At 33.9% G+C, this 24,760-nt stretch overlaps 2 protein-coding genes across 2 annotated transcripts in view; one reads left to right on the top strand and one right to left on the bottom strand.

The window, feature by feature from the left end:
• LOC124642186 (Down syndrome cell adhesion molecule-like protein Dscam2) overlaps positions 1–9,362 on the top strand; it is a 116,109-nt gene extending 106,747 nt beyond the window's left edge. Inside the window, exons 26-31 of the mRNA XM_047180497.1 lie at positions 376–550; positions 905–1,022; positions 1,890–2,065; positions 8,832–8,942; positions 9,141–9,218; positions 9,324–9,362. Of these exons, the coding sequence (XP_047036453.1) occupies positions 376–550; positions 905–1,022; positions 1,890–2,065; positions 8,832–8,942; positions 9,141–9,218; positions 9,324–9,352 (687 nt within the window). The 3' untranslated portion in view covers positions 9,353–9,362. The remainder of the gene's footprint in view (positions 1–375; positions 551–904; positions 1,023–1,889; positions 2,066–8,831; positions 8,943–9,140; positions 9,219–9,323) is intronic.
• A 5,873-nt stretch (positions 9,363–15,235) lies between these two features.
• On the bottom strand, positions 15,236–17,811 carry LOC124642187 (serine protease 7-like). The gene is made up of 4 exons (XM_047180498.1): positions 17,805–17,811; positions 17,258–17,432; positions 16,117–16,292; positions 15,236–15,893 (listed from the first exon to the last, which is right to left on the bottom strand). The coding sequence occupies exons 1-4, from the start codon at positions 17,809–17,811 to the stop codon at positions 15,469–15,471; spliced, it is 783 nt and encodes a 260-aa protein (XP_047036454.1). The 3' UTR covers positions 15,236–15,468.
• Positions 17,812–24,760: the final 6,949 nt, after the last annotated feature.

Here is a 24,760-nt window from a genome sequence, read left to right on the forward strand (position 1 = left end):
AGCACTACTTAAGCTGGTATACATGTGTTCAGCGTTTTTGGGACTATGCTGTGTTTGGCTTCCAGTCTGACTTGAAGTAGATGAATACCATTTTACACGAAGCGACTGCCTATCTGACCTCCTCAACCCAGTTACTCGGGAAGACCCTTATCACTTTGTTAAACTGGTGAACCGACTGAAAAAGACGTTTAAAAGACAGTCGGGACCCGCCAACTTAACGTGCTTTCCAAAACTCGAAAATGCTCGTCATGACAAAGATAATCATCCAATTACGAACCAACGCTAATTGATTGCTTAACCTTATGATGAACGATCCTGGCGTCTGTTACTTAAACGAGCACTAGTATACTAAAAATTTGTCTGTTCTTCTTCCAGCCATACTCAGACCTCTCTTCCTGGAGCCTCTCATCTCTCTACCAGTCGAAGATCCCAACATTCGCGATATCAGACCTCGCTCCCGGCACGTGGTACCAGTTGCGAGTCACCGCCACCAATGAGGCGGGCAGTGTTACTACCACTTACAGTTACGCCACTAAGAATGAGGATGGGAGTAAGTGAGATGACTTTTTTTAGTGATTAGAGTACGTTTTTTGACATCAAACATAAACTACAGTTCTTAATAAAATAAAGAAATAGCTGTTACTCGCGACACGAAAGAACTACTTCACAGGCCCGAATAAAAAGGTAGTCTATGTCCTTTTGTCAGGCTCTAGCTAGAAGACTGTACCTTTTAATTATTTTTTTTTTTTTCAGTAAACCCAGACAGTTTTTTATTGTACGAAAGTTTTGTATTGTCCTACTACATACTAACATGACTAATACAACATATAAAAAATAATTTTATTTTCGTCTTCTTTTTTTCATTCTAAATCATGCTTAGGTATGTTTATATCCTTATTTCCAGGTGAAGTGGGACCGCCGTCAGAGCTGTTTGATTTGAACATGTTGGTGATAATCTGCAGCTCAATCCTCCTCACTATCTGCCTGCTCAGTTGTATTTACATACTCGTCAAGAGACAGAGGTACTTCAAATATGACGTTTTTTTTTTCATCATCATCATCTCAGCCAGAGGACGTCCACTGCTGAACATAGGCCTCCCCCTTAAATCTCCACAGATACGTTTTTTTTTGATGACCAATAAATCAAAAACTTTGAAATATATTTACTTCTGCTCTGATTTAAATAAAGTTATACCTTCAAACAAAAAATCTGCGTATAAAAGGAACATTATTTTTTAATGAAACAAGTATTGGTCCTTGTTACGCCATAGAGATTGGATGTCAGAAATAAACCAAAATAAAACGTTTTTAATCGTAACGTTTTACATCCATATCAATTAAAGACATATATTTAATTATGGACTTAAAATTAAAATGTAAATATGTATTAAAAATGTCCAAAAACGTATTAAAAGAAATAAAACTTAGTGACGAACTTATTAAACTGTATTCCTCATCCTCCGAGCCTTTTTCCCAACATGTTGGGGTCGGCTTCCAATCTGACCGGATTCAGCTGAGTACCAGTGCTTTTACAAGAAGCGACTGCCTATCTGACCTCCTCAACCCAGTTACCCAGGCAACCTGATACCCCTTGGTTAGACTGGTGTCAGACTTACTGGCTTCTGACTACCCGTAACGACTGCCAAGGATGTTCAATGACAGCCGGGACCTAGAGTTTAACGTGCCATCCGAAACACAGTCAATGGTGTCTAAGATATACTTAGAAAGTACATACAAACTTAGAAAAGTTGCATTGGTACTTGCCTGACCTGGGATCGAACCCGCGCCCTCATACTTGAGAGGTTGATCCTTTACCCACTAGGCCACCACGACTTCTAACTTATTAAACTGTATTATGTGTCCAAAATTAATCTTCACTTTTCTTCCAGGGCCGGCAACCTAACAGAATACAGGGACTCAATAACAATAGACAACAAATCCGAGAGTGGCAACTTAACGGCTAACACTTCACATACAAACTTAGCCAACGTTAAAGAAAGTGCTATGAATGCGCAGAATAGAATCTACAGTGCACCCATACATATGAGGAATAATAGTAAACATGGTAAGCTTCGATACCTTATTTTAACCATTAATTTATGACAAACTAGCTTCTCCTTGCGGTATCTCCCGCGTCCCGGATGGTGACAAAACTATCCTATGTCCTTCTCCCGGGTATTAGCTGCCTCCTCTTTAATTTTTCAGCTTAATCGGGTCAGCCATCCGTGAGTTACAAAACGTGTAACTAACACGACTTTTTTTATATGATGGGTATACATAGGTATATGAAAATTAAAGAAGAAAATACCTACCTGCATACAGACAATGTGGCACACAAAATGTTTTCCGAGATTTTACCCGTGTCCCGTGAGGACTTCTTAGTATACCTGGATAAAATATAAAATCAAAATCAAAATCAAAAGTCATTTATTCAAACTTGGCTGCAAAACAGCACTTTTCGAACGTCAAAAAAAATAAATTTACAAAAGACAGCCCCCAAAACGCCCACCCTTCACCACTTCCTATGTGTTTTTGCTGGGAAGAAGAAGTGGCGCAACAAACTCCCCAGCAACACATGTCTGTCTGTTCGGTTAGAAGAACCTTAAACATTGTTTGATATGTACATTTGTATACAATTTAATTTGTATATTACAAAAGAGGACAATACAGTAAAAATAATTTATACACCACATGCTAGCTAGCACTCACCCTACATACCTTAACTAACTCAAGCATTGAATATGTTTGATGAACAGAAAATTATAGCCTCCAAATATTTACACTTAATAGAATATCAGGGAGTGCCCACCTACATGTGCTATTCTTTTGTAAACTAGTAAATTAGTAAATTAGACCGCTCAGCCAGAACATATGTAAAATAAAAAGAGTTTACAAATAAAAACAAAAAAACTAATATATAGTCAGTAAGACGACCTGGCACCACAAGCAGCACCCGTTCACGAGCATAACGCGAGGATCAGCCATGGACTGGTTCAGTAGTTTCGAATTTAAAATTCACACAAAAAAAACTTTTATATAAATAAACCACACAAAAATAAGCATCTCGCCATTAATCAAAAACGTACTGGCCCTTTTAGCTGGTTCGAAGAGGTCAGATAGGCAGTCGCTCCAACTAAAACAAGGGTACTCAGCGGCGTTGATTCGACTGGAAGCCGATCCTAATATAGCTGGGAAAATACTAAACATGATGTATACCTACAGCTATGAATCGCCAATAATTAAGTACACATTATTTATTATAATTTACTTGACCGTATTTGACGTCACACTTAATTGTTCACACCTTCTTACATCGGTTAATTCCTACTAAATTAATGTCGTCATGTATGATGTATTAGTTAAATCATTCAATGCTTAGGTAGTAACTCATCCTCCGAGCCTTTTCCCAATCATGTTGGGGTCGGCTTCCAGTCTAACCGGATTCAGCTAAGTACCAGTGCTTTACAAGAAGCGACTGCCTATCTGACCTCCTCAACCCAGTTACCCGGGCAATCCGATACCCCTTGGTTAGACTGATGTCAGACTTACTGGCTTCTGACTACCCGTAACGACTGCCAAGGATGTTCAATGACAGCCGGGACCTACAGTTTAACGTGCCATCCGAAACACAGTCCATGGTGTCTAAGATATACTTAGAAAGTACATACAAACTTAGAAAAGTTGCATTGGTACTTGCCTGACCTGGGATCGAACCCGCGCCCTCATACTTGAGAGGTTGGTCCTTTACCCACTAGGCCACCACGACTTTGCTTAGGTATTAACTAATATTATAAAATGAAGAAGTAACTTTGTGTGTTGCTTTTTCATATAAAAACGTCGAATAGTATAAACATTTAGTTGAAGCTAACTTGTCCCGGAGGAATAACTTCTCATACCCTAACAAAATATATCCTATCTTACTCTGGAAGCTTTTTAACAGTGAAAGAATGTTTTCAAATTGTTGTAGTGGTTTCGGGGCCTTTATGGTACAAACAAACAACATGTTTCCTCTATATTTTATTAGTATAGTTTAGAGTAGATTAAGATCAAAATTAGTGTCACCACCTCAAAACTTTAAGTACCTACAATCAAATAAGTCAATCATATCAGTCAATAATAATTCTCAATCCTTCTCCGTGTGAGAGGAGGCCTGTGCCCAGCAGTGGGACGATAAAAAGGCTGTAACAATATTAATCAAATAAGTAGGTACCAACAAAAACCTATTCAGGAAATCTTAGTTAATTACCTAGTAAAATAAATGGTTCAATAAACGACTCGATATGACGCCACCGAGTTATACACGAGTATAGTTAATAAAGGATAAATTATAACAACTATTAAATTAATTAATTTTGATAATGGATGACGTAGAACCGGATGTGTATGGTCGTATGTTACAGGTAATGTTTTGTTGCTAGGCAACTGCTTGACCATGCAGCTTTTAAGAAAATCTGGGCTGCAGTAGCCTCAATTTAAATGACCTTAAAAAGCCCCTAATTTCAGATTTCTAAGGCCAGTTTTACCGGTTACTGATAAAGTCCCTGATAGACTATCAGGAACGTATCTGACAAATAAACGATGACTTTAACTTTTGGTTTCACTGGTTTCGGATACCTGATCTGGCAGATATTATAAGTAGCAAGATAAAAATCTGATATATTAAATAGCATTAATTTTCAGATAACTAATTGATAGTTTGTAGTCATATTCTATGACTTACATTGCCAATGTAAAGTGTACGTAAAAGGCAATCCATACATTCGATATTTGAAGGAAACTTTTTTTACCGCATGACCAAAGTTGCTACGTATAAAATATCTCAAAATAGCCTGCAGATTATACCTCTTAATTGTTTTAAAGGAAAAAGAGATAAACACCAATTAAACATTACCTACTTATTAAAGAGTTGAACATTAATTTATTGTCGTTAAGGAAAACTAATTAAAGATAAAACAATCAATTAATAGGTTTTTAGTGACGTATTTTTATGATCCAGAAATAAATCATCTATATATAATACCTTATTAAACAGATTTCAAGGAATTGTAGGTATAGCGATATGTAGGCAGGTCTTGTTACCATGGTGATGATAATTATAACATACCTTTGTAATGATTAATTATTATTCAATTCTTATTACTCTATCATAATATGTAGGTAAGGGAATATTTTTACATAATAATAATATTATCCAGGTCAGTTTTCGATTATGGAAGCAGTTCCGTTTGTTGCCCGTGGTACTACCAATCCCAACAAACAAACTACTCTTATAAAATTATATGTTTAAGGTCTAATTTCTTATAGTTGCTTTAAAATCGCTTTCATTATGTCAATGTTCCTTATTATGGCACAATATAAGAAGATTTGGCTAATATTACCTTTACTCTTATAATTTGGTTGGGTTAACCATAACAAGTCCAAATTACATGATTATAATAAGGATTGAAAATGTGTTATTCTCATAAGCGCATTTACAATGCTTTTAAGCCTTATAATATTCAAAACCTTATAAAAGCTTTTCATTTGGCTAACTGTTCTTATAATAGTAATGCATAAGCTAACTATGATACTTTTAAACTCATAGGAGAATTTCATAAGATGTCTACCCAACAAACAATATTCTGCATTTTATATGGTCTTTACAAGAATGAACGCAATCCATAATCTCTTACATAGTCATTAAAAAGGTCTTATTCTCTAGATGGTCATATTAAAATATTCTTATACCACTTCTACTGCTTCGAGAATAATACTACAAAATGACAACCCGATGCCAACAAATCACTTGAGGGTTCCGTCAATGATTATATGGAAGATGACAATGAAGTACAGGAAACCAATCAAGAAGAATATAACGGTAGTGGTAGTGAAGAAGACATACATTTTCAACTAAATTTGAGTTGAATACGATGGATATCGGTGGTGATGTCAAAAACTGGGCAGTAAAAAATAATATTTCACAATGGCTTTGAGTGATCTATTAAAAATATTACAATCTATTTATTAATCTATTTATTAAAATATCTATTTATTTACATTTACCTAGTAATAATTATTTTCCATTGCTTGGTATTGAAATTTTTTATTACTACTGAGAAATGTGTAATAAAATTATGGATTACAATTTTCACATTCATCTTCAATAAAGATCATAAATCAAATACTCTTTACAATTTTGACAAAACAAGAAGGTGAATAGTAGCAAAACTTCTATTTTTTCACGACCAATCACAAAGTTTAGTGTGAAGGTATGTTTGACAAAGTCTGATATTTGCAATGAAAACATTTTCTTCGTACGATAAAATGTGTCAAATTCCATGGCCATCTCTTGTTTTGAACAGTGAAATCTCCGTAAATACGACCATTGTGAACAATTTGTGATAATACCTAAAATGTAATATAGCTAATATTAATACAGCTACGGAATGATGAAAGGAACCCTAACGGTAGATAAAATGGCGATAGCAGATGGAATAAATGTTGCCATTACAGAGCTTATAACCTTATAGACTTCTAATAGACGTTGTGAGAATCATATTACCCTTGTAAAAGCGTTATAAAAAACATGCCGTAATAATTATTCCCATTTTTACGTCAAAACTACTCAAATTCAAGGGCGCGTTGATATAATTACACTTTTTGTACCACATTTTATCATACGTTTGAATTCCCACAAAGTTTTCTCAATAAACAAGCACAATATACTCTCGGATTCAGGTACACTAAGAAAAATAAATGAAATTAATCATGGTTCTTGTTTTCTTTAAAATATTCGTTGACGCTGCCAAACTGTGAAAAATCACTCAACAAAACACTTGTTGCAGAATCCAAACACTGATTTTAAGGCGAATAGCTTTAAAATAGAATTTGTCTTGCTGCTATAAGTTTTACCCCCTTGTTGCTCGCCATTATAAAACATGTATAAGGTTGGTTGGCTTTTTAAGAGCAAATCCTTTAGCTTTTATTAGTTTGACTCCCTTATCGCTTGCTATAATAAAGTATATATAAGAAAAATAAGCTGACAATAAAGCAAATATAAGGGGGGTTTGAGGTTATTGTTCTTGTAATTTGTGCCCAAACGCACCCTTATTAGCGTTAATACGGCTCTTATAAGAAATTTATTTTTGGCATTTTTAGCCACTATGAGAGGATTTTTTGTTTGTTGGGATAGTACTACCAGTAGTACCACGGGTAAATTTTTCTTCCCGTAGTACTACCAAGCGGTCTGGTAGTACCACGGGCAAGAAAAAACTACCCGTGGTACTACTGTCAATATTTTTGTTTTTTTTCAACCCTTTAGTTGTCACAGTTGATATTGTCATCCTAGAAGTGTCCTAGAAAGAGAATTGATGGAGAATTGAAATATATATTTTTTTAATGTGGATATATTTTGGTACTATTTCGTAAATAGATCTGGTAATTGTGAAATTTTTCATTGCTCAAAATCGACAAGAGTCAAAAACACTTAGATTTTTTTTCACAAATTAGAATTGAATATCTACTTACGTTTTTCGTTTTATTTAAAATATTAGGTAGGTACGAGTAGTGTTATTCATTAAAATTATCGACCGCATTGAGTATTGATATGATCATGTAAGTTATGCTGACCTAGTACTTTACTTTTTTGGTTCAGCCGTATTCTGTTAATTAGTTTTTGACTAATCACCTCGTCCGGGGAAACGTCTTTCCGTACCCGGATAAAACGTACTTTGCTTTCAGCGTAGAGAGTGTAGCTTGCTAAAGCTGGGTACTCACTTAGCAGTGTAGCACGTAACGTACCAGATACGGTATCAACCTACAAGTGGGTACGGCTCGTCCACGGACCTTCACGTATCTAGCTACGAGCTGCCGGATCCGCAGTGCTCGCAACGACAACATGTATCAAATGTTGGCTAGTGCTGCTTTCATATTCATGTAAAATATTTTAGATAAATATAAAAGCCCTAATTATAAAAGCCATATTTTTTTCTTATTTTCATCAATCACCGGAGTTAAAAAGTGAACCTACCAATCTCAGCATTTCGATGCAACTACTCTCCCCGTGTACCAGGACAGCAAACTTACCTGAGTATTCTAATTTCCCGACGGAAATGCTAACCAAGTACAAGGATAGCATAAAATACATCAAATAGATCCCACGAGATCAAGGTATTCAATTCTTATTTGTGTGTAAAAAAAACTAAGTGTTTTTGACTCTTGTCGATTTTGAGCAATGAAAAATTTCACAACTACCAGATCTATTTACGAAATAGTAACAAAATATATCCACATTAAAAAAATATATATTTCAATTCTCTTTCTAGGATGACAATATCAACTGTGACAACAAAAGGGTTGAAAAAAACCTAAAATATTGACAGTAGTACCACGGGCAATTTTTTCTTCCCGTAGTACTACCAAGCGGTCTGGTAGTACCACGGGCAACGTGGTACTACCAATAGTACTGGCAGTACTATTGGTAGTACCACGGGCAACAAACGAGCAGTTCTCTCTAAGAAGGCTAGTCAGCTGCGCAGGACACAGTGCACAAGCATTTGCGCAGACACAAGTGCGCTCACTTTTCCTTCACTCTCATAGCCCGATGGGACGACAATCCGACACGACTGCAGAGAGATCAGGCGCAGGACCGACCCATTTACATGCTCTCCGATACGCGGGTGTATCATTAACCAACTACCGGGCTCCGGGCTGCCCCACAAGGCTAATAGAACCCATGTCCCCGTGCACAGCCTAAACTTAGACTAAAATACCAACGCGGCAATACTAAAGTGTTGCTAGACATAATATACACACTAAAAAAACCTTATATTGTTATTTTTTATTGTTTACAGAGTTGTACGAGATAAGTCCATATGCGCAGTTTGCAGTGGGCTTCAGGACGTTTGGTCACGTTGAGAACCAAGACCTGCCGAGTCGGCATACTAAACATAGATATGATACAGGTGAATACCTACATCCCTAGTAATACCTAACAGTTACATATGTTTTGCTAATTTATTGGCATTGATTTTTCAATAATTGACCCCTCCCGCTGTAAAAAAAAAGAATAAAAATATATTCAGAATAAATTCAGTTCAAAGGTTTAATGTGAAAAGACATGACCAAATTGATATATTTTTGTGGTTATTTTCATATTTCAGAAACCAGTTTCCAAGTGTGTTCAGAATCAGAGGACAGCGATAGCATATCAAAGTCTACTCTAAAAAGTGTTCCAAGAAGTAAGTTGTTTGATATCTACAAAAATCTATATTTAGAAAATACCTTGAAAATAAACCTTAGATAATGTAATCGAATGAAACAAACGATTTTTTTAATTTTTTCAGAAGTCTGCAGAACCCCTCACCATAGGTAACTAAATAAGGAAGAACTTTCTTTTTAACAGAAAACTCGTCTCAAAGGACCAGATTCCAAGGATTCAAAAAAGGTTATTACTCCACAACAATAGAAAAAAGCAACTCATGAACACTGCCAAAAAACATAGTGACAATAGTCTTAAATAATTATAAAGGGCTATATTTTTACATCTGGGTATCGCTTCAGTATTCATCTTTTTAGATATTTTATTAAGTCACCTTTAAAACGGCTGAGCCGATTTTGATGACATATGTTTCAGGATCATCGCCGGTACATCAGCTTCTATATAAGAAAATCCGCATTCAAATCGGTTGATTCGTTTAGGAGCTACAGTGCCAAAAACAGACACACGAAAAAGGCTTCTTTACTTTCTGGGTAAATTGGGTGGGTAAATAAGACTTCGAAGGTACTATTTTCTCTTATTTATTCTACCTACCTATTAACTATAATATGTAGGTACTTTACTACGTTTGCACTCAATACTATATGAGTTAAGTATAAATATTTAAGTTATGAGGTAACCAACGAATCGTGCGATTTTTGCAAACGTGCCACAAGACCATGCATCTACACGAGTACGAGTACGTGAACGCATTTTGATATTGTAAATACCTTTAACCAAATCACCTGATTCTTACCGTCAACCACTTCAGTGCAACTGTGGTTTCACACCTTTCGGATTTCTCGCTTGGCAACGCTATATTCGTACTGGCTGAGTTGTGTGTGCGAAAATAAACAATTGAAAACTACCAGGGGCCCGATTTTGATTTAGTTTTCAATCGGTCTGATACCGGCTAAATACCTGATCGTTGTAATGTGCGTACTACCATTCATCTTCATACTGATTTATGAGCTCAAACATACTATCGGCCGACTGAAAGTTTGTAATATGCGGTCACTCTTAGAGTATTGTAGTTTTAATGGTCGAAATATATTGTTTTTAATACAAACATGTTTTGTATCCTATATCTCTGATGACGTGAATAGAGTATGCATGAATAGTAGGTACCTACTTTCGCCATTATCAGTTTCATTGTTTGTCAAATGCCACTTCCAGTAATTCATATATATACTCAACTACACTTTATGTATTAGGACAGCGGCCTCTTTCGAACAATCCCACAGCAATTATTTATAAAACTTAGGCATTTTCAATAACCAGATAACTTTTATTTGAAGAACATGTTTGATGTTTTGACAGCTTTTGGATTGACAATCGGCGATGCAAAGATTACGCGCACGCCTCTAGTGGCGACATTTAGAAGCTGTCTAAGAACGACACTGACAGCCTTTTCTATACAATTTGTGTCACGATAAAAATTGACACATTTTTCTTTTTAATTTTTGACACAAGTAGGTATTTTGATACAAATTGTATGCATTTCTGTCAAAGTGTCATTCTTAGACAGCTTCACAAGTTTGACACTAGAGGCGCTAGTTAGAATCTTTGCATCGCTAATATGTCGTTATATTTATTCCTTACATAGAAGTTAACTTATACCTGAAGAATCAGTCCTTAGAATATTTTGTTTATTAAAAAATATTTCAAAGTAAAAAGTCAAGCTATCATGGTAATTAGGTATTATAGATCAGTTTTTAAATCCAACCTTAAATATTTACTTTGAGCAGTTAAAAAAAAGAAACGAGGTAATCATTTTGTTTTTTATCTAAAACCAATAGAATGACAATTGACGTATCTGTTGCGTCACACTGATTAATAAAATCGACTCTTTCATTAGCAGGATACTATTGTTGTCCGTTTATGCCAAATTAGCAAGTGCCTATGTTATTATTTTGTTTTTTTTTTTCAATACATTTTTGATCATTTCCTATGATGTTGTAAAACGGTTACAATAACAATATTTTTATGTTGGATTTTTTTACTGACGTACTAAAAAGAAGGTTATTACAATTCGGCTGTATATTTATCTCAATGCACTTCAACCCAGTTGTACCATTGATCTATAAATAACGTGAAGGCGTGTAAGGGCGGAGCTAGTAACGTTCCTCGTCCCCCGAACACCCGCATTTTGGCGCGCTACTTTTTTAGAAGATTTTGCGTTATGACATCTCCGCTAGTCATTTTGTTCTCCATGGTACAAAAATCAATCCTTTAATTTCCGATATGCAATTTACAGAAAATTACCGAAACCTAAAATGACAGATCAGTATGGATACGCCGGCGGGGCACGGGATTTTCTTTATGAATTAGTAACTACGCCCATACAACGTGTTACCTATATACCTATTTCAACCGCTGTGAGTGAATCACACTACATAGTGTTATGTAGGTACGTAGCAAATGTATGAATTGGATTTGACTACTAAAAACCCTTTTACAACAATTATCTATACTCATATAATACAGAGGAAACATTTTTTTGTTTGTTTGTTTGTACCCTGGTAGCTCCGAAACTACTGAACCGATTTGAAAAATCTTTTCACTGTTGGAAAGCTACACTCTTCCCGAGTAACATATTTTACGGGTAGTAGTTCCAAAGGATCGCGGGTGAAACTGCAACAAAACGGCTAGTCATAATGTATATCCTTACATTGAAATTCTTTCACTCAAAATTCCAAAAAAAAAATGTATAACCAAAAATAATTTTATTTGTAATTTTGCGGTTACGGAATACCTGTTGAATTTCCCAATATATATTATCCCAATATAACGTATATTATTTGTTAAATTCAATTTAACAAAGTTAATGTTTTTAAATATTTAATTTAAGTTACCTAAATGCAAATGTTATTTGAATTTTACCCACCATTACAAAAACATAAGATGTGCCAAAAAAAAAGTGAAAATATGTATTGAGTTTAAAAAATCACATTTGAAGTTTTTATCTACTACATAAGAAAAGTGAATCAATCTACAGTCTTATTAATTAAACCTAAATTGCTATCATAATTATTATTTTTTTATTTCAAAAGACATAATGATAGTTCCCTAATAATGTTACAATTTTACGATACAAATCATGGATTTTTGAAATAATAACTGTTACCTATTATCAAGTTTCTAAAATTGACAGTACATAAGGAAAAGTTTTTAAGCAGAATTCCTTCATTCATGGCCCAATAAATCGTCTAAATTGAATGTTAAAATGGAAATATTAACCAGACAAAATCTACCAGACACAATTGTTTTTTATCTTCATTCGCCAGCCAATATCGATAAAATAGCTTCTAGTTTAGTTTAGCTTAAAACGAATACATAGTTGACAACGAGCCATTTTCCTTACAAACTTTGGATATTGTAAATAATGACTGGATTTTGTAGAAAGTGTCTGGTAGATTTTGTCTGGATTTTTGCACATAACTACACACTTACACTTAAGCTTTAGAGTTTAATATCGACCTAAATGCTTGGAAAAATGAAATCTGTGCGATAATGTGCCAATAAGGACTTGGATTTTGTATAAGAGCGATTATGATACTTAAAAATGAGCTAGAACAATATAAAATATTAAGGCTTTTTTTTCTTAGTAAAAGTACAGGACAAACAAATAAATGATGATACAAATATCTTAAAAAAACAAAAAGGCTAAAATCTATCGCTTTTAAAAATATCCAAGTTCGAAACTCTGTAAATAATGTCTATAGTATCAATAAAAAACTGTATCTAGTCATGTATTTTAATATTTACGAATTTTCGCTTAAGAAGTGACTACAATTTAAATGTATTAAGGTACGTTTTGAACTGCCGACCGCACATGCTGCGACTGCATGAAATCGGACGCAGCTGCACTACTGGTTTGTATGTATTTACATGAAACCGTTTATCGGCCGATTTCATGCAGTCGGCAGCTAGCATTGAAAACGCACCTTTAATGACAAGTGACGTATTTACATTATGCGGTTAAAATCGTCATGTTTGCAAGAAATGCGAAAAATATGGTGTGTAAAGGAATATGTATTATATTGTTACTAATATAGTTTTCTAATTAGAGGCTTTTGGTATATATTTTTCCTATGGCTAAATTAAATGTTACACAAATATTTAACTTTTAAAGTTTTGACAAAATTTAATATAGGGCGAGTTTTTTAATCACCATGCAAGTTTTATCCAAAAAATAAGTTTAACGTTTTGAAAGTTTTTTGTATAAAAAACATGTCGAACCGCCATATTTTATTCCTCCTAGATAAAAGTTAACTGATGGGTAAAAATTCAGCCCATATTTTTTTTATTCATTTATAGATGAAAACCGAAAAAAAATGTAATTTTTTATTTTGAATTTCGTCATCTTGTATTATTATTTTATAAGGTACCTTATCAATTTAAATAATGTTTCCTTCAATTGTTTTACAAATAAGTACTACATATTATTAATAATTTTATTTCACAATATTATGACGACATAAATACCTTCCTGTACCTATCGAATTATTATTATGAAGTACCTATATAAGTTTTTTATTCATTTTTTTTATTTTTTTTTATTTACCTTTTAAAAAGTATTACATTTAATTATTTTAATAATGAAAATTAAAAACTATTCTAGTAAAAAAACACATATAATACCTATCTATATATTTACAAAAAAATAAAATAAAATAAAAACTACATACCTATGTATCAAAAAACTCATCCGCATGGCTGTCAGCGGGGATCGTGTTTTATGTTTTGATTATATTGCAAACCGTTCACTTGAAATAGGGTATTTTTTTGTTCCTGTATAAAAATTAATAAAGAATGTGAATTGTGAGATGATGGCAGATAGAAGACTAGGTAAAGAAGAAGAAAACATGCTGGGAGACAGATAAAATTGTGATAAGGGCAGGATGATGATGATTATGATACGATCATTCGTGTCCTAAATTTATCATTTTATGAGGCAACAAGATACCTTTATACATTGATAAATTTAGGACATGTTATAAAAAAATCAATTTCTTATACTCGAGTTTTTCAAATTCTGATATAGATAGTGGAACGTGATGATCATCTTTGAAAAAATTGGTCCTAAAGATCCGGTCTTTTGGTCCTAAGATCATAAAAAATTGCATTGTTAGTCACTTGCTAAGCGAACAGCCTCTACTTTTAGTCGAATTTTATATAATTGTAGCGTTAACTGCTAAAAAATATATCTACAAAAAGACTGATTATAATATTCATTTTAAAACAAAATGTTGTTCCGTTTCTATACAATTTTGATCTAGATATGAAACGAATAAATGTTAGATAAATATACTCGTGTTTTTTTTAATAAATATCCCACTATTTTTCTGTAATTTAAGGACTCCTTAGGAAATAATTTTCATAAAATCTTAAGAAACTGCTACACTTGTACTAATTATTTTCGCATATATCGTACACCTAAAGAGGGTTAACTCAAAAAATCACCTTTTCAGAAAAGACGAAAAAATGATTCTTTAACCCCAGTGTATGGTAGAAGTGTTCTGTAGAAAAATGATTTTTGTACGCGGCTAGGACATATTTTTAAAACCTGATCAACTAGGTCGATGTTTATTCGTGTAAGGAATTTGATGGTATGCATAATTAATTTTAAATACTAACAATTTTGTATAATAAAATATGTATGTTGTTAGTCTTTTAGGTATTTATCTATGGGTCAATGCAGCCTGAAAATAAAAGTATTTGATTTGATAATAAAAAAAAACAATATTTAAGCCTCTTTAGATCTAGATGTACGACATGCGTAGGTATGAATAAATTCTGTTTTAGGAAAATAAATCAAAATAAAATACTGTAATATTTTTAATAATAATTTATTCAATAAATAACTTAAATCTACGTACATTATAGGAACTACAAAGATGTATTTGGCACAAATACAAAATAATCGGTTAGTACAACAAAAAAATAGGAACATGATATTTAGATTTGCTTTTACAAAATACAATATTTGGCTAGTAGCTTGTCACAACGGTGGTTACTTAAGAACAGACAGTTTTTTCTTTCTTTCTAAGACATACACAAAACTGTCAGAAAAGCAATTCTTATCCTTAACTCTTAAAAACTTAAAAATAATATATTTTTTTATGTTAATGGCACTTTTTATCACTTTTTTCTTATTATTTTAAAGCTTTTTTACATTTTTGTATTTTTTTTATAAATCTATTTTTTCCTTTTTTTCAGACTTTTTTTACTTATAATACATCAAAGTCTACTCTAGGAGTATACTTATAATTCCCTGAAATAACATCTTTAACCCATTCTAAATGATCAGCTACATTCGTGTATAAACCTGGCGAGTTTTTAGTCCCACAATGACTATTCCCTGCACTGGTCACTCCCCACAACTCGGCGTTATTTTTGACCCAGACTAAGGGACCCCCGGAATCTCCTCTGCAAGTATCAATGCCTTCTTCACCACCAGCGCAGATAGTATTAATCGGGACTTTCCTAGCTCCGTAAGTAGCCTCGCATTTTTCTCGTGTCCACAAAGGTAAGGGTATGATTTTCTTGACGGTACTGTAGTATCCTTTTTGGGGTATTTCTCCCCAACCTGTAGCTGCGAAGACCGTGTTGGGTGGGAGATCTCCGGATGGGAGACAGATTGGGCGGATGAAGTCTGTAAAGAAAAAAATAACATGAGACAATCTGCGTCTGGTAAGGAGTTTGGTAAGACTCGAAGGACCAGATACTTTGCTTTAGGACCGGACATTTTCCTAATTTTATGACCAGACATTTTTCTAATTTTATGACCAGACGTTTTTCAAATTTTAGGACCAGACATTTTTCTAATTTTAGGACCTGATATTTTTCAATTTTTTTGGTTATGGACGTCTATTTACCTGTATAGGGGGCGTCTTCCGCCAGCTTCAAAACAGCAAGATCATGGTTTTTCCCATCATATCCTGGATGAACAATGGCGTCTTCTACTTCTAATCTGACGATAGGGTCAGCACAGACTCCATTGACACAATCTCCTTGGCTGGTCAAATCGTATTCACCAAGTCGTGCTACTAACCTAAAGAGAAAAATAATATAAAATAAATTACATATAAAATTAAATATTTTACCTGGTAACAAATAAAATCAGGTGTGTAAAATCCCATTATGATGTAAAATTTTAATTATATTTTTTTTCTCTCAACGCACCGTCATTTGAGTGCCAAGGAATTTCCGAAACCTATCCTGTTATAATTAGTACAGAGATATTGTATAAGAGTTGACCGCAAATACGTAATATTGCTATAAATACAAAACAGGGAATTCCTACTGATGTAATTTTATTACAATCGTTACGATTCTGACGTTTCAGATTGACGATCTTAGAAATACAAGTTGTTAACCCGGAACCTAAGTTTATGACAATTATTATGCAATTAAAATGCCTAAAGGACATCTTAAAATATTTGTTTACTAAGTTTCCATTTCTTAAGTTTCACTTATTTCTTGATAACTCAATCAAGGTTAAAAAGGTAAACAATGAAAAATCGTATCGCAAAATAGTAGGAATGGTAGGAAATATTTGAAATCCCGTAAGCTGTCTACCGTATTACCTCATGTTATCAATTTGAGGGTAATTCAAGTAATTTTGAGCTATCTACATTTTCCTTTTGGATATTCCCATGCCTGTTCATACCTGTTTATGCCTGACTGGTTTTATTTTAAAACTCAAAAACTAAATGACCAGATGAAAAATAACGTTTCTTAAATCTAAAAAAAACGTTTCACAATTTTTTCACCACCAACTTTTTTTTAATACCAATTGTAATTTCTTGGTTTGTCTTGTCAGGGGGTAGCAATTTTTTTTTTTATAATTGTAATTTCCTTTTTGGTTTTATCACGGTGTATCTGGTTGCCCGGGTAACTGGGTTGAGAAGGTCAGATAGGGCAGTCGCTCTTTGTAAAACCCTGGTACTCAGCACCCAGTTAGACTGGAAGCCGACCCCAACATAGTTGGGAAAAGGCTAGGCAGATGATAATTACCTGGTAAACTTAGGAGTTTTGATGCAATGAGCTGCCGTGAGGAGATGTCTACTGTTGATGAGGGAAGCAGCACATCTGATATCATTCCTGGTGTTCCCCCTCCAATATTCTATATACGTCAACCAGGGATTGTGATGAATCAGGTTAGAACTTGCTTCGGTGCCGCAAGTTGGTCCTGGGAACAAAACAAATAAAAATTTAATTAAGTGAAAGCTTCGATGAGTAATTCTATTGTTTGTGGTAGCCATATTAGAAATTATACCCAAACTTTATTCAAAAACTGCAATTAGGTTTGATTATAAAGTGCGTCAATATTGACTAATGTAAACGTCATTTCTAATTTGTTAATTGATATGAAATAATTTCTTGAAACATTAAATAAATAAAAATAATTGAGGGACAAAACTTAAAATAAGTTTTTTCGTTATTTTTGTTTTGGCATCATTTTATAATCTTCAAAGCAATTCTATTTAAATTTTTGTTAGAAATAATTTTACTTTCTATTGTAATTAAAAAAAATAGAAATGGAAATTAAAAAATAATTTACCTTTCATCAGCTTAAAAGTCCAAACGCCTTCGGCACATGATAACAACCACAACAAAACTAATTGATACATAGATGTTGTTAAAATCGCACCAAAATAAATTAATAATTCACAAAAAATATTCTGTTCATAACGTTATACTCTTTCTGGTTATCCTCAAATAATGATCCGGTCGTCCGTTTGTCGAGGAATATATATATACTAAACTTGGATATAGGGAAAACTTTGCTTGTTTCGTCCCATCACTAAAACCGCATATTATTATTGTATGACGATTCTATGACGACTGTGATGAAAGTACTTTTCATGCTATCACATCGTGATGTGATGAGAGTAAAAAATCCCCTTTTTGACAAAATATGTCTCGAAATGCCTATTGCCGACAAACTGAACCTAAGCTATATTCCTTCTATGTAATGTTTAAACTGAAAAACTACCGGGAGTGATGACCTGTAGGTAACATTTTACCCTGGTTCAGGACAAAACTTTCCTGGGACGCTGGCAACACAACAATAGCGAGAAACAGTAACAGTAAGTAACACTTAGGAGAAATTGAAGTCCAAACAATGATGATAATTTTGAAAATACATACAAAGTTAAAGAATTTCTGAGATCGCGTTGCCCGGGTAACTGGGTTGAGGAGGTCAATAGAAGATGGACAGATAGACAACACATTTATTCAGCACAAACAATAACAGATACAAAGCCAGGCACTTTTTGCCTAGGACCAACGGTTACTAGTACTGAAGGTCATTCTAAACATGGGCTCGGGCTCCTTGGTCCTAGGCAAAAAGTGCCCAGATGGTTTTTGTCATATTTTTAGGTATTCTATACGATGGAAATGAAAAACTAGGCATTTTCAGATTTTTTTTTTTATGAAAAAAATTCTGTCCCAAAAGCCTTGCACGCCCTCTGCTACACTCCAACCCCAGTCTGACCAAGGTAAGGTTGCCTGGACAACTGAGTTGAGGAGGTCAGATAGGGCAGTCGCTCCTTGTACAATTTGGTACTCAACTGCACCCGGATAGACTAGAAGCCGACCCCAACATATGTAGTTGGGAAAAGGCTCAGAAGAAGGAGTTCTGTGTTAGGGTGAATAATATTGACGAATTAAAATGTGTATTATACAAGCTTACATTTCTTTTTTTTTTTCTTTCAGACCCCTGCGAGTAAACCGGAATACGGCGATGAAACACCATCTCGTTAAGTACCTAAATATTATGGACATGTTAAGAAAGTCAAGCAAAAGTTCTTATGTAGGTAATGATAAAATATAATAGTGGAACAATGGGAATTTATCCCTGCAACGGAATAAGGGCAATCCCTAGGTTGCACGTTGCAAACTATTTTTAATCACGGAAAAATCATTTATGGAAGAACACAAGACACAAACTGCAAGCTTTTATTCTACCGATAATTTTATAGGGCCCCAGTTTAAAGATAATTGGTATATCAGGAGTCTGGTCTGCATCAGACCGACTAAAAAGTATCTAAACAGGAGGACGGCAAGTATCTAACAATTGCACTTATAAACACTGCTAGCATGTCTAAAAAGACAACGTAAAAAATATTTATTTTCTTCTAAGAAATGTTTATTACATGTTTGAACATCATGCAAAATGCTACCTACATTATCATCCTCCGAGCCTTTTTCCCAACTATGTTGGGGTCGGCTTCCAGTCTAACCGGATGCAGCTGAGTACCAGTGCTTTACAAGGAGCGACTGCCTATCTGACCTCCTCAACCCAGTTACCCGGGCAACCCGATACCCCTTGGCTAGACTGGTGTCAGATTTACTGGCTTCTGACTTCCCGTAACGACTGCCAAGGATGTTCAATGACAGCCGGGACCTACAGTTTAACGTGCCATCCGAAACACAGCCAATGGTGTCTAAGATATACTTAGAAAGTACATACAAACTTAGAAAAGCTACCTACATTACCACCACGTAATTTGATGTACCTGTACATTTGTACATACCTGTACAGACGTATGTGCGTAAAAGTTCATGAAAGAATATTACAAATGAGTGCATCGTTGACTCACAGTTAAGGTATTGCACTCAGGGGATTGACCTTACGAAACGTCATTTGACGCAAAAACGGGATATTCCACAACCTACCGCACTTTCTGATTCATTGCACAAAGGTAAATTTATTGAAGGGAAGGAATAAAACTTTGTATCGGAAAAACTTGTCTTGAGGTTTCTGAATTATAGAAATAGTCCTGGATAAACCCGGCTATTTATATTTCAGGAGGCACGTCAAATTGTGACGAATATCATTTGTATATTTAACAGTCATTATGATTAGTCAAATACCGGAAAATCTAACAACCAGCCTCACCACGATTTATACATCTTTGGCAGCATTTACTTGTAGTCAGAAGCCAGAAAGTCTGATAACCAGTCATAACAATTGGAATCGGTTTGCCCATGTAAATGGTATGAGGTAGCTTTATGTAAGACACTGGTACTCAAAATCCGATTAGACTGGATCCGTAGGCAGATGATGACGAAATTAAACTGGTCTCTAGAGTCTTATTAAGTACAAAATTCTGATATTGTTTGATAATATTACATCTTCATCATCAGAGAGTATCATAATCTGTCTAGCCCTTTCACAACTATGTTGGAGTCGGCTTCCAGTCTAGCTGGATGCAGCTGAGTATCAGTGTTTTACATGGAGCAACTGTAGATCTGTCTATGGCATCATTTGCCACCAATTTCAATCTTTCACAAAATACGTGCCAATTAATGTATGAAAACACACCTACCGAAATGCACTAGGATCTTCTTCCTCCAGCCCTGTTCCCAATTTTATTCGGAGTCGGCACAATGTGTCTCATCCTCTTCCATTTTTCCCTGTCACTCGTCATACTGACACTCACTCCCTTCCTATTCATGTCGTCTTTCAGGCAATCCATCTATCTTTTCTTAGGTCTTCCTCTTCCTCTCCATCCATCTAGGTACATTCATACTTAGCACACACTTTATTGTATCCGTATCATCCCTCCTCATTACATGCCCATACCATGACAACCTACTACTATTGGATACGAAATACACTATAGGATAAACGTATTAAAAACAATAACGTAATAAGCATTGCAACTTTGTCATCATCACGTCATTAATTAACCCAACTAGTTGCTAACCACAAATAGTTATTTGCACTTTGTACTCTGGACTTAGATCTTAAATGAATTGTGACATATGCATATTATTACAACTATACAACATGTAACGTAATTAACGCACACCCTCAATCACCCCAATTAGAATATTATGTTATAATCATAATACATACACTGAATTTTTAATTTAACATGTATATGCATTGTTATTTACTAAATTAGTTATACCAATTCTTGGGGAACTTTTTGGTCATACTACTACGCACGCAAATATCGCGCTGCGCGCCGCTCGACTCGACACAACATAACGAAACTACGGAAAAAGCCAGCTGAAAAAGTTAAGGTCTATTTGAATTTGTTTTGACTGTACAGGGTTAATATGACAATAATTTCCGTAGTTTTAATTATTTTTGGGATAAAAAATTACTTGTATTAAAAATGATATAAATCGATTCAGTAAACGATTCTGAACAAACTAATTTCAGGATGTGCGTTAATTAAGTTACATGTTGTATATATTATGTAACTGGATGTCTTAATTAGGTAGAGGAATATTCTAAAAACCACTAAACTAGCTTCCGCCCGCGGATTTGCTCGCGTCCTGAAAGTATTACTTACCACACGGACAGGGATAAAAATTCGCTTAATATGTTACTCCGATAATTATATTAACTTTATAAAAACCAAAAATTTCGTCAAAATGCATGCAATAGTTTTTGCGAGAAAGAGGAACAAACCGACCATAGATCCAACCCCGTCCGATCCGTGAAGATATTTTTACGTTTTTTAGTTTTTTTTTTTATTCGGATATTTTTTAATGTTTATTTTTTTTTGTAAATGTTTAAATATTTAAATAAATCAATTAAAAAAAAACACTATATCTAAAAATCGTCAAAAAATTCATCCCCATCGCTGTCAACTGGGAGCGTTTTACTAGGATAGTTTTTGTGTTCAAAATCACCATTAAACAAGCAATTTTTTAAGTTTGTTGTACAAAACTGCCCCATACATTTTTTTTTTCACCACGGTAGGTTAAACTAGTGATAAGAAAATAGTTATGTGCAAATTTAAACAAAAAAATGTATTTCTTGAAAACATTCTTGTTTTTGATAGAAAAGAGACTTATTAATGAGTAAAGTAACCATTTACGAATAATTTGATGTAAAAACAAGTACTAGAAAAGGATTTTTTCATTACGAGATGCTTAAAAATCTGTTTCAAGGTAGAGATTTTTCGGTATTTCGGAAAATTTTGTAAAACTGTAAATCCGTAAGATTTTGCTGAACATATATTGTGTTGTATTGATAGGTAGTGACCCAAGCTATCACCCCCTGCAGTATGTCGTGCTATTTACTGGACACCCTGTATATAGATAACGAGTAAAAATCCATTACCTGTGTGAATGAAGACCTTTGCCCAACAGTGAGAAGATAAAACTCTTGATGATAACGAGTGAAGAGGTCAAAAACCTGTATAATATTTATAAAAATATGACGAAAATCATAATATTATGAAAGACAGGGAGCAATGACTCGTAACGGTCATTAAACTTGCTCTCTTAAGTTCAAAATGCAGTTATTATTTATTTTCATATTTATGTTGTTTTTCTGAGATTTTTTTTTATTTCAATATTTCTTATAAAAAATGTTAAGTAACTTCAAAGGATAGGTAATAACTAACCTAACCTAACAACAGAATTTTTTACCTAATTTATTTTCCTGCATGACACATATACCAGGAATTTATGATATAATGTCATTAATTTAAAGCAACTTTAATAATGCATTCAATTATTACATAAGTATTTCTTTTCAAGTTCAGATAAAATAATTCACAATATATTCACATTATTAGGTATATATCATAATTCTATAAAAGGACAATTAATAGGAGGTATATGATATTTTAGATTTTATCTAAAATACCAATCCTCTCGAGGAATCCAAATGATCACAAGGTTAAGGTAGGTAGGTAAGTAACACCTGCTGCGGTCATTTTGTGGATGGGTGACCAATTTGTCATCACGAGTTCCTTCCTGATTCGGAAGATACATGATTCCCGGCTGCCATTTAAACATCTTTGCCAGAAGCCAGAAAGTAAGACAACCCGTGCTACCAAGGGGTATCGGGTTGCCCGGGTAACTGGGTAGAGGAGGTCAGATAGGCAGTCGCTCCTTGTGAAACACTGGTACTCAGCTACATCTAGTTAAGACTGGAAGCTGACCCCAACATAGTTTGAGAAAATCCTAGGCAGATATCTTCAATAAAAAAATCATTTATTTTTCGATATTAAAACTCAATTATTTTTTTGCTACCTAAAATAGATTTTCAGATCGAATTGACATCATTAAAATATTACCACATTCTGTAAACTGTAAAGGAATTTGACTCACGAGCATCTTTTCCTTAAAACGCGTTATAAAATCAGAATCATAACATTGTGCAATATTATGTAAAACGTATCTTTTTTACAATAGTATTTTAAATGGTTAAAATTGTCTTATGTCATCTTCCTGATTTTGATATATATGTATGCAAAATGACTTCATAATAAATCTAGCTATTTAATAGTTAAATAGGTTAAAAAGGTAGAAATACCGACAGATTGTTAGTGAATCATAAAAATCTTAATTATATTATTTGTTTGTCCGACCCCAGCGTTCTTAAAATGACGTGTAAAAGTAATGTAATGTCCACCTCGCAAAATAAACGATTTCACTTCATTTCATTATGGAATTTATTTATTTCTTTAATTCCAATTCAAACTAATATTGATAAATTACTTTATAACCAAACCTATATTGTAATTAAAAAGAAACGAATACCCATGAAAAAAAACACACGTGGTACCTATTTTTTCTCTATATGGGAGAGAAATTTTCGATAGCCATTTGTATAACCATAACCAACTGTGCTAAATTGTGACTAATAGTAAGTTTGTAGGCACTATAGTTACGAATATCAAATTACGTCAGAAAATATGAGCACCGTGTGCAGTGATTTCTCGTAATAAATATTTATCCTAACCATAACCAAAACTTTCTGAGTAATTATATTCATAAACCACATATTAATTAATTTATATAATTTAATTTACTTTAGTTATGTTGTTAACCTAACGTTTCATTAACACTTTTTCCTAAAAACTACTAAATGATATTAAAAACTGCATAATTATGACAGACTATCTGTTTCCCCGCGGTTTTACCTGCGTCCCGAGGGATCTTCGTCACTTAAACGGGCGAATATAGCTTATGTTACTCGGGGATAGTCTAGCTATCCAAAAGTGTAATAATTTTTCAAATAAGTTAGTTGCGAAGCCTTTAGAGTACAAATATTATAAGACTAACTGATATAGAAACTGGGTAAACTAGGCAAAGAATGAAATTTGGTACGATTCAAAAATCTAATGTTGTTTCTTATTTTTTGAACGACTACTACGAAGATATCTCTATATATTATAATCAATTCGTGACATAGATTAATACGATAACATGCCGAGAAGAAAGCTTAACCCTACTAATATTATAAATGCGAAAGTAACTCTGTCTGTCTGTCTCTTACGTTTTCACTTCTAAACTAATGAACTGATTTTAATAAAATTTGGTACAGATATAGAGTTGACCTTGAGAAAGAACATAAGATAGTTTTTATCCCGGACTTTTGAAGAATTCTCTTGGAAACGCGATATAACCGAACTCTACGCGGGCGAAGCTAGTTGAGAATAATTAAGCTAAAAGTTTAAGAAAATGTGCCAAGTAGGTCTGCTATATTTTTAATATATTATGCCTCTTTGGTATAGTAGTCGCTTAGCACAGGACCCA

This window comes from Helicoverpa zea, chromosome 24, assembly GCF_022581195.2.
Source record: "Helicoverpa zea isolate HzStark_Cry1AcR chromosome 24, ilHelZeax1.1, whole genome shotgun sequence".
In the NCBI taxonomy this organism is placed as follows: domain Eukaryota; kingdom Metazoa; phylum Arthropoda; class Insecta; order Lepidoptera; family Noctuidae; genus Helicoverpa; species Helicoverpa zea.